Below are 14,843 nucleotides of genomic sequence, written 5' to 3'. Positions count from 1 at the left end.
CTAAAGTGTGTCTGGCCCAAATTTATACTTTATAGTCTCTTGATGGCATGCTGACATTGCCAGAGTTTTTGTTTTCCCCCGGTTGGCATCCCGGTTGGCACAGATGTGTGTCCCTTCCCCCAGAGCACCCCTCCTACTTCGTGTTCTAACACTGAACACAGCCTTTTATGTCAGTGTTCCAAACCTAAAATACCTTAGTTCTGATCTCTCGCTGAGCTTCACTTGCTTGGTGGCTCTAAAAGCGCCCTCGGTTCTGACTCTGTGGGCAGGGACAATGTATGTCCCGCCATCGAGACGTGTGATCCCCGAGCAGACAGTGCAGTACATGAGGACAGGGTTGGAGGTATCACAGGCCCACTGCTTGCCACTCCAGAAGGCAGAGGGGCACCGTCTGGTGTGAGTGTAGAGTGTCACGGGAGGGTGGCTGACGCATCGCTCATGGGGGGTCTCCGTCTGTGGCCCGCCCCCCCGTCCTGTGGCAACTCGGTCCACTGAGCCTCGCTCTTGTTGCTCTGTATTCACTTGCCTTTCACCGTGAACTTGGGCAGCTCCCATTGGAAGCTAGGGTGTCTGCCTCTCCTGCTCGAGTGCCAGTGTTGGCCCTTCAGCCTGCCATTCTTTAGAGAGCGAGTCAGAGGCTGGTTTCCCTTAGTCGCAATTCCTTCTGTAGTCAGAGGCTGCTCCTGCAGGCCTTCTCCAAGGCAGCTGGAACTTATCTTAATGGCTCTGCTGTCTGCCTTTATCACGACCTAAGGGTGAAAAGTTCATTGCTGGAGAAGGTTGCAAAACCGCCTAGAATCACTCTGACTTCTCACCCCTGTAAGATCTCCGTCAGTATCCCCAAACGTTAGGTTACAGGTGTGGTTCTTCTCTTGTCGGGAGGGATCCGAGAGGGGCCGGTTGAATTTTTGTTTTGGAACTTGGTAGTCTGTGTTGAAACGTAGATGAGGTGTAGGGGCTCCCAGCCCTCCTTTTGGCCCACCCAACTTCCACGTCTGTTTTGGAGCTGAATTTGGTGCTGCAGAGGACTCAGGGGCAGGGGTTGGCCCTCAGGCCTGCCTTCCGCTGGAATTCACAGGTGCAGGGCCTTGGTTGCACCTGCAGCAGCCCTGGAGGTGGGGCTGGGCTTGTTGTGTTCAGGGCAGATCTGTGCTTTGTCACCAGTGTTCCTGTTGCTGAGAGCCCTTGAGGGGTGATCCCTAGGGGTAGGATTGGCACTGTTCTGTGAGCACCATTTACAGGGTAGAAAAAGGAGGAGAAATATTGGGCAGACAGCAAATAGTCCTCAGTGGATGCCCAGAGCACCAAAGGGATTAAACTCTGGTGAGCCAGGTGTCAAAATGGGTGCTGTCTTAAAATACATCTCAGAGGGTAGCGACGGGGTGGTTGTTTTGCGGGCACTCCAAGTGGGAACAGCGTGTTTCTGTGAGCATGCCCGCCTGTGCTTGGTGTCCGTACCACACGGAGCCTCTCGTTTCCCTTTGTAGCAGAGATGTGGGAGGTGCGCACAGGTGGTCCCGCTGCTGCCCCAGGGAAGGAGGTCAGGGGAGCTGCAGCAGGTGCCATTCCAGTGGGCGGAAGGCCAGGATGGTCTTTGCTCTGGATCTTGGCTGCTGTTGGGAATTTGGAGGGTGCCTTCCGGAGACACAGATGGGCATCATTTGAGAGTGTGTTGGTACTCGCCTTCGCCTGGTGGTGCCACCTGGACCACCCTCTCTCTTTTCTACTTTCTCTCATGTGATCTGCAGGTCGAAATGAGAAGGGGCAGCTGGGACATGGTGACACCAAGAGAGTAGAAGCCCCCAGACTCATCGAGGGTCTCAGCCACGAAGTGATTGTGTCTGCAGCATGTGGGCGGAACCACACCTTAGCCTTGACGGGTAAGGAGGGGGCTGGCTGCTGGTGTTTCTTAGTTTGGCAAGAGGCCAAATGGTCTGCCTCGGGGATGGGGCGTGGGGGGAGGGGTGGAGTTACCCTTGTGACTCTTGGTCAAGATCAGAAAGAGGCCCTGAGAACCTGGGTATGGAGTGGCTTCTTGAGGGCATTGGGAGCCTCCCCAGTGGCCATAGGAGGCCCATCTGGGAGTGGGAGACGCTGCCCTGCGTATCTCTGCACACCCAGTTTCTGATGTGAAATGACTTTGCTGTGAAGCGTCTGCACTGCCAGCTTTTGGGCAGTCTCACTTGCCTTCTGCCTGGCAAATGAGCTGTTTTTATTACTTTGATGCTTTTGGTTCTAAATGTAGTTCAAAACATTCACCATTATCTTCCCTTTTGTGATATTTTTCTTTCCTTCCAGAAACGGGTTCCGTGTTTGCTTTTGGGGAAAACAAGATGGGGCAGCTGGGCCTTGGCAACCAGACAGACGCCGTCCCCAGCCCCGCGCAGGTGACGCCTGCTCAGCTCCGGCTCCGCGGCTTTTCCTTTCTCTTTACTTTTGTGTTTGATTTTCTGAGGTGGGGTCTCCGTTGTTTGAGTTAATTCACCCCTTGTAAAAAGAGGTCCTGGATGTTTAGTTATGTGCTGTAGGGTTTTTTTTTGGTTTTGTTCTTGTTTTTGTTTGAGAACGGAGTTTCGCTCTTGTTGCCCAGGCTGGAGTGCAATGGTGCAGTCTCCGCTCACTGCAACCTCCGCCTCCCAGGTTCAAGTGATTCTCCTGCCTCCTCCAGAGTAGCTGGGATTACAGGCGTGCACCACCACCCCTGGCTAATTTTGTATTTTTAGTAGAGACAGGGTTTCTCCATGTTGGTCAGGCAGGTCTGGAACTCCTGACCTCAGGTGATGTGCCCACCTCGGCCTCCCAAAGTACTGGGATTACAGGTGTGAGCCACTGTGCACAGCCTTGCTGTAGTTTTTAAAACAGGCGTAGTCTGTGGTCAGGTTGAAAACCATCCTGAAAACATTTTGTTTCCAAATGGAGAAATGTGTTAGAAATGCCTTGTCGTAAGCCTGTTCTGTTCCAAAGAAAGAGACATGTTGTAGGATGTAATTGTACTTACCTGCAAATACTTTGTTTTGACCTTGTATAAAGTCACCAGCCAGGTTCTTAGAACACAAATAAAAGATAGGCAGTCTTTTTTTTTCCTAAGAAACTTGAGTTGGAAGGGTGAGATTTATACCTTAAAAACAAACTACTGCTAATGGCAGAAGAATGCTAAGTGCCTAATTAGTGGTTTAGGTGATGAAGGAAGTGAAGGACTTGGTCTTATTGATCTTAAAAAGAGACAGTGGCTAGGCTTTGAACTGTGCTCTGTGCTGGGAAGGTAGGGGGTGTGAGGGTGCTTCTTTACATATCTTCTAAGCTTTGTGTTCTAGAAATGCCGTCAGCTTTTGCCTTCAGAATTGTTGAGTTTATTAAACTTCCCTTTGTAACCTAGTAATTGTTTCCCACCAACATGCAGAGAGGTAGAGGCTTTTTATCAGTCTTTAAAAAAAAAATGAAAGTCTCCTTTCTTTTCTTTTCAGATAATGTACAACGGCCAGCCAATTACCAAAATGGCCTGTGGGGCTGAATTCAGTATGATAATGGACTGCAAAGGAAACCTCTATTCCTTTGGGTGCCCTGAATATGGTCAGCTGGGTATGGAAGTACATTTTTTTTAAAAGCTTTAATCTAGTTGTGTATATTCAGAACCAGAGATCGCTGTGTGGCTGCACACACGTGTTAGAAATGTGGGTAATTGATCTCAGATAATAGCCTTTGTCCATCAAGTGGATCTCACGTTCAGCGGAACAGCGCGTCCTCATTCACAGGATTGTGGAGTATGGCAACACTGCCTCAATGGAAAAGTTGGGACTGGAGTGTGACAAAAGATTTCTTTTTTTGTGATTTGGGAATTCATTTATATAAAAGGATTTCAAAGTTTAAAAAAAAAAAATCAGGCCACCTTCATTCAATTTCACATTTAAAGATTATGCCTTTATTGAAAATGAGAAAATTACACAAGGTGAAGGTTGTTCTGGAAACCCTGGCCTGGGCGATTATTTCAGGTTGCCACGTGAGGAGCCCCGGTGGACCCCCTGCCCGTGCGTCATCCCTAGCCAGAATCTGGTTGTCCAGAGACTTGTTTCTTCGATCTAATTGGTAGAAAAGGAGAATTCAGAAATCAGTTCTCAGTCAGTGGGGGGAGTGTCTTGCGACTTGGTGGTCTCAGTTCTCCTTCCTGTCCCACCCCGAAGTGTGGTTCCCCTTTGCGGCTCCGCCTCCAGCCTCTCAAGGGAGGCCTCCGCGAGGTGTGGCGCGGGCGCCCTCTGCTGGCCACGCCTGCTCCTGCAGCCGCAGCTCCTGGCAGATGGAAAAGGTAAAAATAGCGCCGAGCCCGCTGGCCTTAGCCTCGGGGAACAGTGACTTTGTGAAACTAAATATACCTCAAGTCAGAAGTGAATAAGAGAGAACAGCCCCTTACGCACATTTCACATTTTGCGTTGGTTGCCCGGGCGGAGCCCGAGACAGTTGGAGAGCAGTTTCCATGGCCACGGCCTTGCTGCGGTGCCCGGCAGCGGTGCGCTTCCTGCCACGTGCGCGCTCCTGCTGCCTCGGCCTCCCCTCTGCACCCTGGCAAGTCGATTTTCCATCAGGAAGCGTGACATGCTGTTGGTGATTAAAAATGGCTCACTTTCATGGAGCAGTGACTGCGTGTGCCAGGCACCATGTAAGTACTTTGTACAAATTCTCAGGTGCTCAGTTACACTCAGCTTGTAGGATTGGCTTGATTTGTAGCTACAGAATCGTTTATTCTCAGTGTATTACTTGTTTTAAGGCAGGTTTTTGTTTCGTTGTCCAAATCCAGGTAGATCACCTTTAGAATGAGAACCTAAATCTGACTGTGGCCGTGTCTCACCCACACACACTCATGCCTTGTGCCCCCTTTTTTGCGGTGCACTTACTGGGCTGGGCAATGCCAATATAAGAGAGACGGAGTCTCTCGGTCGCCCAGGCTGGAGTGCAGTGGTGTGATGTCAGTTCACTGCAACCTCCACCTCCCGGATTCAAATGATTCTCCTGCCTCAGCCTCCCGAGTAGTTGGGACTACAGGCGCCCACCGCCACACCCAGCTAACTTTTTTGTATTTTTAGTAGAGACGGGGTTTCACCATGTTGACCAGGCTTGTCTCAAACTCTTGGTCTCAAGTGATCTACCCGCCTCGGCCTCCCGAAGTGTTGGAATTACAGGCATGAGCCACTGTGCCCGGCCATGCCATTTAACTTTATTTTAAAGAACTGTCACCTCTCTAGAGGGACAGGGAAGCCCCCTGTTCCGTGTTTTCTGGAGTAGTTTCTGTTCTGTACTTCTGGAGAAAGCAGATGTGTGCAGCTTTTTAAAGGAGGTGGAAAAAACAGTCCCCAAATATGCCTCCTCTACTGTCTGGGGATTGTGTCTGTTCAGTATCCACTGTGTCGGTAGCAAATAAAGGGACTCTAATCATTTGTTGACTGCCGTGCTGAAACCTTGTCCAGAAGAGTGCAAGTGTTTAAAAATACCATTTTTGTGAGAGAAGTAGCGTCCATATCCTGAAGTGCATTCTATTTGCTGTGATGTCCTTAAATTCTTCATATCCTAGAAGGTGGGGGAATTTCTTAGTGGGAACCCTCAGACTTTTTTTTTTCTTTTTTTTTTTTTTTTTTTGATACACAGTCTCACTCTGTGGCCAGGCTGGAGTGCAGTGCGTGATCTCGGGTCACTGCACCCTCTGCCTCCTGGGTTCAAGCGATTCTCCTGCCTCAGCCTCCCAAGTAGCTGGGACTACAGGTGTGTGCCACCATGCCTGGCTAATTTTTGTACTTTTAGTAGAGACGAGGTTTCACCATGTTGGCCAGGATGGTCTAGATCTCTTGATCTCGTGATCCGCCCGCCTCAGCCTCCCAGAGTGCTGGGATTACAGGTATGAGCCACTGCGCCCAGCCAAGACCCTCAGACTTTTAAATGGACAGACATTCCACTGGAATGGATTATGTCAACAGCAGAGAACTGTTGTCATAATGGAACCTGCTTATGAGTGTTATAAAGCAACGCCCTGTAAACAAGCCCAGTAATTGTACTGTGTGTGGTTTAGTTGTGATTCCAGGGTACAGCTGCTCCTTGGTTACCTGGGGGATTGCTTCTGGTACCCCCTGTGGATACCAAGATCCGCAGATGCTAAAGCAACTTATATAAAATGGCATCGTATTTGCACGTAACCTATATACTTAAAATCATCTCTAGATTACTTCGGTACCTAATGTGATGTAAATGTCATGTAAATAGTTCTACTATATGGTCTTACTTGTATTATTTGTATTATCTTTTTTTTCTTGTTTACCCCTCCCCCCAGATGTTTTTGTACCATAGTTGGTTGAACCTGTGGCCGTGGAGGGCTATTTAAATAGCACAGTGCTCAAAACCACACATACCAGTAAGGGCTGAGGTGTACACAAGCGTGCCATATGGAGGGGGATTAGCCACAAGCGGGGGGGCTCGTTTACAAACTGACACATTTTTTTTTTTTTTTTGGAGGCGGAGTCTTGCTGGGTCACCCAGGCTGGAGTGCTGTGGCCTGATCTTTGCTCACTGCAACCTCCACCTCCCAGCTTCAAGTGATTCTCCTGCCTCAGCCTCCTGAGTAGCTGGGACTACAGGCGCCCGCCACCATGCCCGGCTAATTTTTGTAATTTTTAGTAGAGATAGTTTCACCATGTTAGCCAAGATGGTCTCAATCTCCTGACCTCGTGATCTGCCCACCTCAGCCTCCCAAAGTGCTGGGATGATAGGCATGAGCCCCTGCGCCCAGCCTTGTGTTTGTTTAAGTAGAGACAGGACTTCACTGTGTTGGCCAGGCTGGTCTTGAACACCTCACTTCAGGTGATCCACCCGCCTTGGCCTCCCAACGTGCTGGGATTACAGGCGTGACCCACCATGCCCAACCAAACTGATGATCACAATGTAGGAATAGGAGTAGTTTAAAACTACAAACTACTCAGCAGCCCTGCTGCTGCGGGTGCCTGCAGGAGCATGGGTATCTGGCGTGTTCTCAGGACTGGAGCAGCCGGTCTCCTGTTGTGTGGTGTGCCGAGCTGGGTCCTTGCGAACCAGTCCCTGGGTCAGTCGGAGTGTGGGAAGTGCAGGTTTTAGCCACCCATAACCGTATGTTTAGGTTACTGGTAATTCATAAAAACAGGCCTGGGATTGTGTGTGGGGCTTTTCTGTCTATTCTTGGCCCATCAGGGGCTCCCTGTGGTCCCTCCAGTCGAGTAGAGATGTTACTTGATAGACCATTCCTTGATCAGCAGCTTCAACTTTTTTGATTGCAGCCCATTGTAAGAAATAAGTTTTCTGTTGCAACCCAGTCTGAACCTATAATACCTTACCTAGAATTGTTATAACATGGTGGCATTATTATGTGTGGAGTATTCTTTGTCATTCTGTTCTATTCGTTTTTAAAAAATAACTGGTCCCAGGTCACAAAATTGATTTCACTGACCCGCTCACTGTGCTGTGCCTGAGATTGGAAACGCTGCCCTTGTTGACCATCGTGTGCTAGTATAAGGCCCAGAAGGGCCAGATTGGGGTGATGCCAGGGCTCACTACAGACTCTGTGTGGGCACAGTGACACGTCTCTTGTGCTTGTGCTGCCGCTGATGGCCGGCTCTGTGGTCTCTACAGGACACAACTCAGATGGGAAGTTCATCGCCCGGGCACAGCGGATAGAGTATGACTGCGAACTAGTTCCCCGGCGAGTGGCCATCTTCATTGAGAAGACGAAAGATGGACAGATTCTGCCTGTACCAAACGTGGTTGTGCGAGACGTGGCCTGTGGCGCTAACCACACGGTGAGGCTCGGCTTTTCTCACTTCCTGAGAGTCGCACGGGGATAGAGGGGTCTTCATGCTCAAGTTTCCTGACGCTTGGCTTTGGCTAGGAACTGATTCCTGGTAGACATCTGCTTGCTTCTTCAGGAGGGCTTTGCACCCTGGCCAAAGGGTCCTTGGTCCCAGGGCAGGGTTCCCTGTCACTGCCTCTCCTGTGTTAACTTCTCCCATGATTTAAATAGACACGTCTTAAACAAGTAGATGTTTTGCTGTCCTCACCTGCACCTTATGGTAAGCACTTTCTGTTTTTGGCTTTTGTCTAACATAACATCACAGACATCTTTCCAGGTCAATAGATGGTGCCCCACACTGGGGATGTGAGTCGTTTTTAATCAGTAGGTTGTTCCTTTTTTTTTTTTTTTTTTTTTAAGACAGTTTCGCTCTTGTTGCCCAGGCTGGAGCGCAATCTCGGCTCACCACAACTTCCGCCTCCCAGGTTCAAGCAGTTCTCCTGCCTCAGCCTCCCGAGTAGCTGGGATTACAGGCGTGCTCCACCACGCCCCGGCTAATTTTGTATTTTTAGTAGAGATGGGGTTTCTCCATGTTGGTCAGGCTGGTCTCAAACTCCCGACCTCAGGTGATCCGCCTGCCTCAGCCTCCCAAAGTGCTGGGATTACAGGTGTGAGCCACCACGCCCCGGCCTAGGTTGTTTCTTTAAAGGTCACTTTAGATAAACCGCAGTGCAATCTTTTGTTTGTGTATCTTTTTTTGTTGTTGTTTTGAGACGGAGTTTCACTTTTTTACCTAGGCTGGAGTGCAGTGGCGGGATCTCGGCTCACTGCAACCTCCACCTTCCGATTTCAAGTGATTCTCCTGCCTCAGCCTCCTGAGTAGCTGGAATTACAGGTGCCTGCCACCATGCCTGGCTAATTTTTGTATTTTTAGTAGAGATGGGGTTTCACCATGTTGGCCAGGGTGGTCTCACACTCCTGACCTCGTGATCCACCTGCCTCGGCCTCCCAAAGTGCTGGGATTACAGGTGTGAGCCACCATTCCTGGCAGGTGTTAGAGTGTCTTTTAATTTTAATGGCCTTCCTGTGGTTCTTCATTCTGAGAATGCCTAGGAGTCTCTGTTCTGTGCTTTGTTCAAAGAGCCTGGGCTGGGAGTCCAGAGATCAAGTTGGTCCTCCCCACTGAGTGGTCTCAGCCCACCAGCTCCTTCCCTTGGAATCTTCTTCCCGATGAAGAATGCCCAGTGAATTGGGCTAGGACTAGAATAGGAGATTTCAGTTTGTGCAAGTCCAAAAACTGTGATTTGTTTTGTCTAATGCAGTCGGGGAAATAAAGTTGGCTTTTGTTTAGGACCTTATAGGTCAAGCTTTTTAGTAAGTTGTAGATTCACATGGTTTAGACATGAAACATGAAAGAACTGAATTGGCATGTCAGAAGATGGGAAGACAAGACTGAAGAAGATAGATCTGAAACACTTGAAGTGTCTTTGAGTTCATTTCATCAGTGACCAGGTACAGGTTACCTCTGTGTACCTGTGGGCAAGGGGGAAGTCTAAAGAAGAATCCAGGCCGGGTGCGCAGTGGTTCATGTTTGTAATCTGAGGACTTTGGGAGGCCAAGGTGGGCGGATCATTTGAGACTAGCCTGGGCAACATGGTGAGACCCCCTTTTCTACCAAAAAAACACAAAAATTAGCTGGGCGTGGTGGTACACACCCAAGTCCTAGCTACTTGGGAGGCTGAGGTAGGAGATTCACTTAAGCCCAGGAGGTGGAGGTTGTGGTGAGCTGAGATTGCACCACTGCATTCCAGCCTGGGTGACAGAGCATGAGACCCTCTCAAGGGGGAAAAAAGAAATGAAAAATCCAGGAACAGGTAGACGTTTTCTGTTCTGTTCTTTCTGCATTCGAATCTGTTTTTTCTTTTTTTGAGATGGAGTCTCACTCTGTCACCCAGGCTGGAGTGCAGTGACACAGTCTTGGCTCACCGCAACCTCTGCCTCCCAGGTTCAAGAGATTCTCCTGTCTCAGCCTCCCAAGTAGCTGGGATTACAGGTGCACACCAGCATGCCCAGCTTATTTTTTGTGTTTTAGTAGAGACGGGTTTCACCGTGTTGCCCAGGCTAGTTTTGAACTCCTGAGTTCAGGCAATCTACCCGCCTCGGCCTCCCAAAGTGCTAGGATTACAGGCATGAGCCACCGCACCTGGCGGAATCTCTGTTGTAATAGGAATCAAGTGGTTGCCCTGCTGTCCGAAGACATAGCCCTGTTGCTTCTGACTAAGGAAAGGGTTAAGACTTGTAGCTTAAATAAATAAACAGAACAAAAAAGGATTGGAAAATGGAGTCCCTGGCAGAGAAATAGCAAACTAGGTTTATTGAATGCATGCCATTTTGCTACACTTGCTCCTGTTGCCTCCTCCCCCACTGCTGGAGGCGGGAGGTAGAAGATCTTTGTTGGAGGCAGGCAGAGGATATTTCTTTGGTTTTTAGAGACTGGGTTTCATCATGTTGGCCAGGCTGGTCTCAAACTCTTGACCTCAAGTGATCCACCTGCCGTGGCCTCCCAGAGTGTTGGGATTAGACGTGAGCGACCGCGCCCAGCTGGTAGGGGATCTTGGATGTTGCTGTTCCTTTGCCCTTAGCATTTGCATCAGTTTGTCTGGACAGAAGCCATGACGCCTCTTGTTGCCTGTTTGAAGCCTGTTTGTTCCAACCCTGTGTTTTCTTTCCTTGCAGCTGGTCTTGGACTCCCAGAAGCGAGTCTTCTCCTGGGGCTTCGGTGGCTATGGCCGACTGGGCCACGCAGAGCAGAAGGATGAGATGGTCCCCCGCCTGGTGAAGCTGTTTGACTTCCCTGGACGTGGGGCTTCCCAGATCTATGCTGGTTACACCTGCTCCTTTGCCGTCAGCGAAGTGGGTTAGTGATTGCTCTCCCTGGCTTATCAGTGCTCTGGTGGGGAACCGTGTAGCCATTGTCCTGTCCCTAGACCATGAACCCCAGTTCTCTTTACCTCCCATTGTTCTTTATTTATTTGAGATAGGAGCTCATTGTGTTGTCCAGGCTGGTCTTGAACTCCTGGGCTCAAGCAGTCCTACCACCTTAGCGTCCTGAGTAGCTAGGACTGCACAGGCACGCCACCATGCCCGGCTCCAGTTATCTTTTAGACAGAACACTTGTTTGCCATCCTGTCTTCTTACTCTTCACCCTCATAATGCTAAAGATGAGACTCAGCTCTCGATGTCTGGTCACGCTGGGAACATGTTTTGTCTTCCCTCAGGTGGTCTGTTTTTCTGGGGGGCCACCAACACCTCCCGTGAATCTACCATGTACCCAAAAGCAGTGCAGGACCTCTGCGGCTGGAGAATCCGGAGCCTGGCTTGTGGGTAGGTGGCAGCACCTCCTGTGGGTATGAGGTCGCTTCCTTTCTTGGGGGTGTCAGACACACCCATGGGGTGCCCTTCCCTGATGGGGCTCTGTGTCTGCTGCCTGTTGGGCTGTCCTCAGCAGGCCATGTGACACACTGAATCCTGGAATCCGGGGGCCCAGGAGGGGAGAGGGCCCATTCGCTGCTAGAACAGATGGCTGTTCCCTGTCTTGTGGGAAGAAAGTCATTTTGAAGGTTTCTGTTCAAAGAAATACACAAGCAGAGCTTGATGTATTCCTGCGTTGCAGGTTGAAAATTATATGTAGTTGGGAACGTAGGACTGGAGTTGCTCTGACACTGGGAAGACGACATTGTCTTGACAGCAGTGGTTTGTAGTTCATTTCAGGACTCCTGTTGAGTTAGCTAGCACTTCTTGCTGAGGAGCTGGATTCGTCAGCTGGCGGGTGTGGGTGGAACAGTGTAAGGGGCGTGGCTTTAATCTGTTGAGGCCTCTAGCCCTGCCCAAATTACTATGCATGAAGGCTGCTCCCTCTGCAACAGGCTTTTACTCCATCCTGATCTGGTCTCCTCTTCCCAAAGCAACCTCCCACTGAGAGAGCCCTAGGACCTAGGGCGGGGTGCACAGCAAGGTACCCTGCCTTCGGCCCCTAGGCCTGTCTAAGGGCTTTGTCGTTTTGTTGAAACGTTGAGTGGCCTGCACAGAACAATCTTCAGAGTTTAGGAGAAGCCTGTTGGCCCTGTTGTCGTGTTTGCTACTTGGAATGTGTATACCACCTGAAAAGCGGCAGCTCACACCCACGCCCTCGGAGCCGTAGCTGGGTGGGTCCAGGGCGGGGGCTGCTGGGCCTGCGGTGACAGCCTGCCTGTTTGCAGGAAGAGCAGCATCATTGTGGCCGCCGACGAGAGCACCATCAGCTGGGGCCCGTCACCGACCTTTGGGGAACTGGTAAGCTGTCACCTGCGCGGGTCGGGGGAAGTGGAGCCAGTCAGGGTGGCTCTTGGGCTTTGGGTTCTCTCCACCTGTCTCCCAAAACACACAGAAGAAAAACATTTGGGATTCTCCTCCCCTTATTGTATTAAGGTCTGCAGCACGATTGAGTCCCATGAGTTTTCTTTATTTTTTTTATTTTTTTTTTTTTTTTGAGACGGAGTCTTGCTCTGTGGCCCAGGCTGGAGTGCAGTGGCCGGATCTCAACTCACTGCAAGCTCCGCCTCCCGGGTTCCCGCCATTCTCCTGCCTCAGCCTCCCGAGTAGCTGGGACTACAAGCACCCGCCACCTCGCCCGGCTAATTTTTTGTATTTTTAGTAGAGACAGGGTTTCACCGTGTTAGCCAGGATGGTCTCGATCTCCTGACCTCATGATCCGCCCGCCTCGGCCTCCCAAAGTGCTGGGATTACAGGCTTGAGCCACCGCGCCCGGCCAAGTCCCATGAGTTTTCAAGGACAATTCTGTGCTAGTCAGATAATTCTGAGTCATCTCTGCACATTTGTAAACTCTGAAAATTGGGACTTTTCAGATCCAGTTTCCCCTTGCATTTTGTAAACCACAGTTGGGATATGGTAGGAAAGGGGCCTGTTTGTTCCTTCTCCCCTGGAGGCCTAAGTCAGTGGGAAACTCACAGTAGTGGGTGATTTGGGGACATTCTTCATTTTTCCAAATTGAGTTTAAACCTGTGTTTTTGTTGTTAATACCAGTTACTTGAGTAATGAGGTTAGAACCCATGGCCTTCAATTTCACACACGTGGCCTTCCCCAAACAAATGTCTTTCATTCTTAGGTCCTGGTGCTAGGTGAGTCTTTTTTTTTTTTTTTTTGAGATGGCGTTTCTCTGTCACCCAGGAGTACAGTGGCACAATCTTGGCTCACTGCAACCTCTGCCTGCCAGGTTCAAATGATTCTCAGTTCTCCTGCTTCAGCCTCCTGAGTAGCTGGGACTACAAGCGTTTGCCACCACGCCTGGCTAATTTTTGTATTTTTGGTAGAGATGGGGTTTCACCATGTTGGCCAGGCTGGTCTCAAATTCCTGGCCTTAGGTGATCCACTCGCCTCGACCTACCAAAGTGATGGGATTACAGGTGTGAGCCACTGCGCCCGGCCAAGGTGGGTCTTAGAGGTTTTGTTAGGAAGACTCGCTTGGCTGTGGAGTGCATCCTGATCTGCCTGCGCTAGTCACGGTTTGATTCTCCGCTTGATTAACTCTTAGTGGTCTTAGTTTTAGTCCCTCATTTCTTGTTAGAAACACAGTCTGCCTCCGTCTCCTGAACCTCAGGGTTGCAAGCTGACGTGTTGTTGGAGAGGAGGGGGGAAGGAAGGGCGGTCCTTGGTCCCTCGAGCTGTGGCTAGGATGGATGGTGAATGCACCTTTTTCTCGGGGTTCTGCACGCCCTTGCAGTCTGGCTCAGACGCTCTGCTGGCCCGATTTGAAACATTGACAGGAAAGAGACAGAACCTGGCCCAGTTTCTACAGATTGTTCTTAGCGGAGGACGGATGTTTTCTGGGGCCTATCAGAAATAGACTTTGACCTTCTAAATATAAATTTTGAAACAAGAGGGGAGCAAGGGACACTTTCTGGGGAGCTTCTCAAGGGTGAGAAGGTGGCCTAGCACCTTGGAGGGAACGTCTACTGTGTGGGAAGGCCGGGGTGGGGCCTGACGGGAGATGAAACCAGGGACACGTGGGCAGGGCTGGGGAGGGAGGGTCTGGCTCTCCTGCCCTGTGGGACCCTCTGTTTCAGCTGAGCCGGGGCCTTCAGCCTTTCAATTGCCCAGCTCCACCCCTTTGCACAAGACTCCCCCTTAGCTTTGCCAATTCGTCCAGTTCCTTCTACCTCTGGGAGGGAAACTGGTTCCCTGGTGCCATTGCTAATAAATAGTCTCCCTGTCATGCTTAAGCCCTTTTGTTTTGTTTTGGATGGTGATTATTCCACTCTCTGGACGGTGGAGGCATCAGGGGCATCTGGTCATCCGTGTTCTTGGTGACTTTGGTCCAGAAGGGCTGCAGGTGCTGTTCTTCCTGCACTCGTGGTGTCATCTCCTGTCACCAGTGCCATACTCCCCAGAAGGGACTTGAGCGCACGGAAGTCCCGCAGGCTAGAGTTGGGCACCTTGGTCTTCCTTAGGTTAAGCACTAGTCGCCTGCTGGCGGCAGCTTTCGTGGATAAACCTGGATGATTCCACCTGGCCCTTGTGTGCAAGGGTGGCCGGGCTTGGTCACGGGCCAGTGGGCATCGTCACTGGCTTCTGGTTAGTGGGGGCTGGGAAACGTTGCCGTGATTCCCCACTTGTGGACTGAGCAACACGGATTCCCGATTGCAAACATCTTGTTTGCTTCGCCAGGGCTATGGGGACCACAAGCCCAAGTCTTCCACTGCAGCCCAGGAGGTGAAGACTCTGGATGGCATTTTCTCAGAGCAGGTAAGCGGGGGTGGCTGTGCCAGCTCGGGGACGTGTCCATACCCAGTGGTACGTCACTCCTCACGCTTTTGATCGTCGCGGTCTGTTTGGGTTGTCTTGTTTAACAACTCCTCAGCTAGCTTTCCTGGTGCCTCACGCTAAGGTTTGCTGAGGGGAAACAGTCATCCACAGGAGAGAGTGCAGAGGGTCGCTGGCCAGGCTGGGTGGCTGTCCTCACCCTTGATGACAGGTGCCACCAACTGGCTGC

General features: G+C 50.6%; 1 protein-coding gene across 3 annotated transcripts in view; it reads left to right on the top strand.

The window, feature by feature from the left end:
* The window catches only part of RCC2 (regulator of chromosome condensation 2), a 32,976-nt gene that overhangs the window by 15,159 nt on the left and 2,974 nt on the right, over positions 1-14,843 (top strand). For all 3 annotated transcript variants that reach the window (XM_003891208.5, XM_021936642.2, XM_021936639.2), the window contains 8 exons: positions 1,749-1,880; positions 2,299-2,387; positions 3,465-3,579; positions 7,639-7,805; positions 10,532-10,712; positions 11,074-11,179; positions 12,055-12,127; positions 14,519-14,596. In XM_003891208.5, the coding sequence (XP_003891257.1) occupies positions 1,749-1,880; positions 2,299-2,387; positions 3,465-3,579; positions 7,639-7,805; positions 10,532-10,712; positions 11,074-11,179; positions 12,055-12,127; positions 14,519-14,596 (941 nt within the window). The remainder of the gene's footprint in view (positions 1-1,748; positions 1,881-2,298; positions 2,388-3,464; positions 3,580-7,638; positions 7,806-10,531; positions 10,713-11,073; positions 11,180-12,054; positions 12,128-14,518; positions 14,597-14,843) is intronic.

Source organism: Papio anubis, chromosome 1 (genome assembly GCF_008728515.1).
Source record: "Papio anubis isolate 15944 chromosome 1, Panubis1.0, whole genome shotgun sequence".
Taxonomy (NCBI): domain Eukaryota; kingdom Metazoa; phylum Chordata; class Mammalia; order Primates; family Cercopithecidae; genus Papio; species Papio anubis.
The sequence above is the reverse complement of the archived record's forward strand: the minus strand, read 5'-3'. Positions and strand labels throughout refer to the sequence as shown.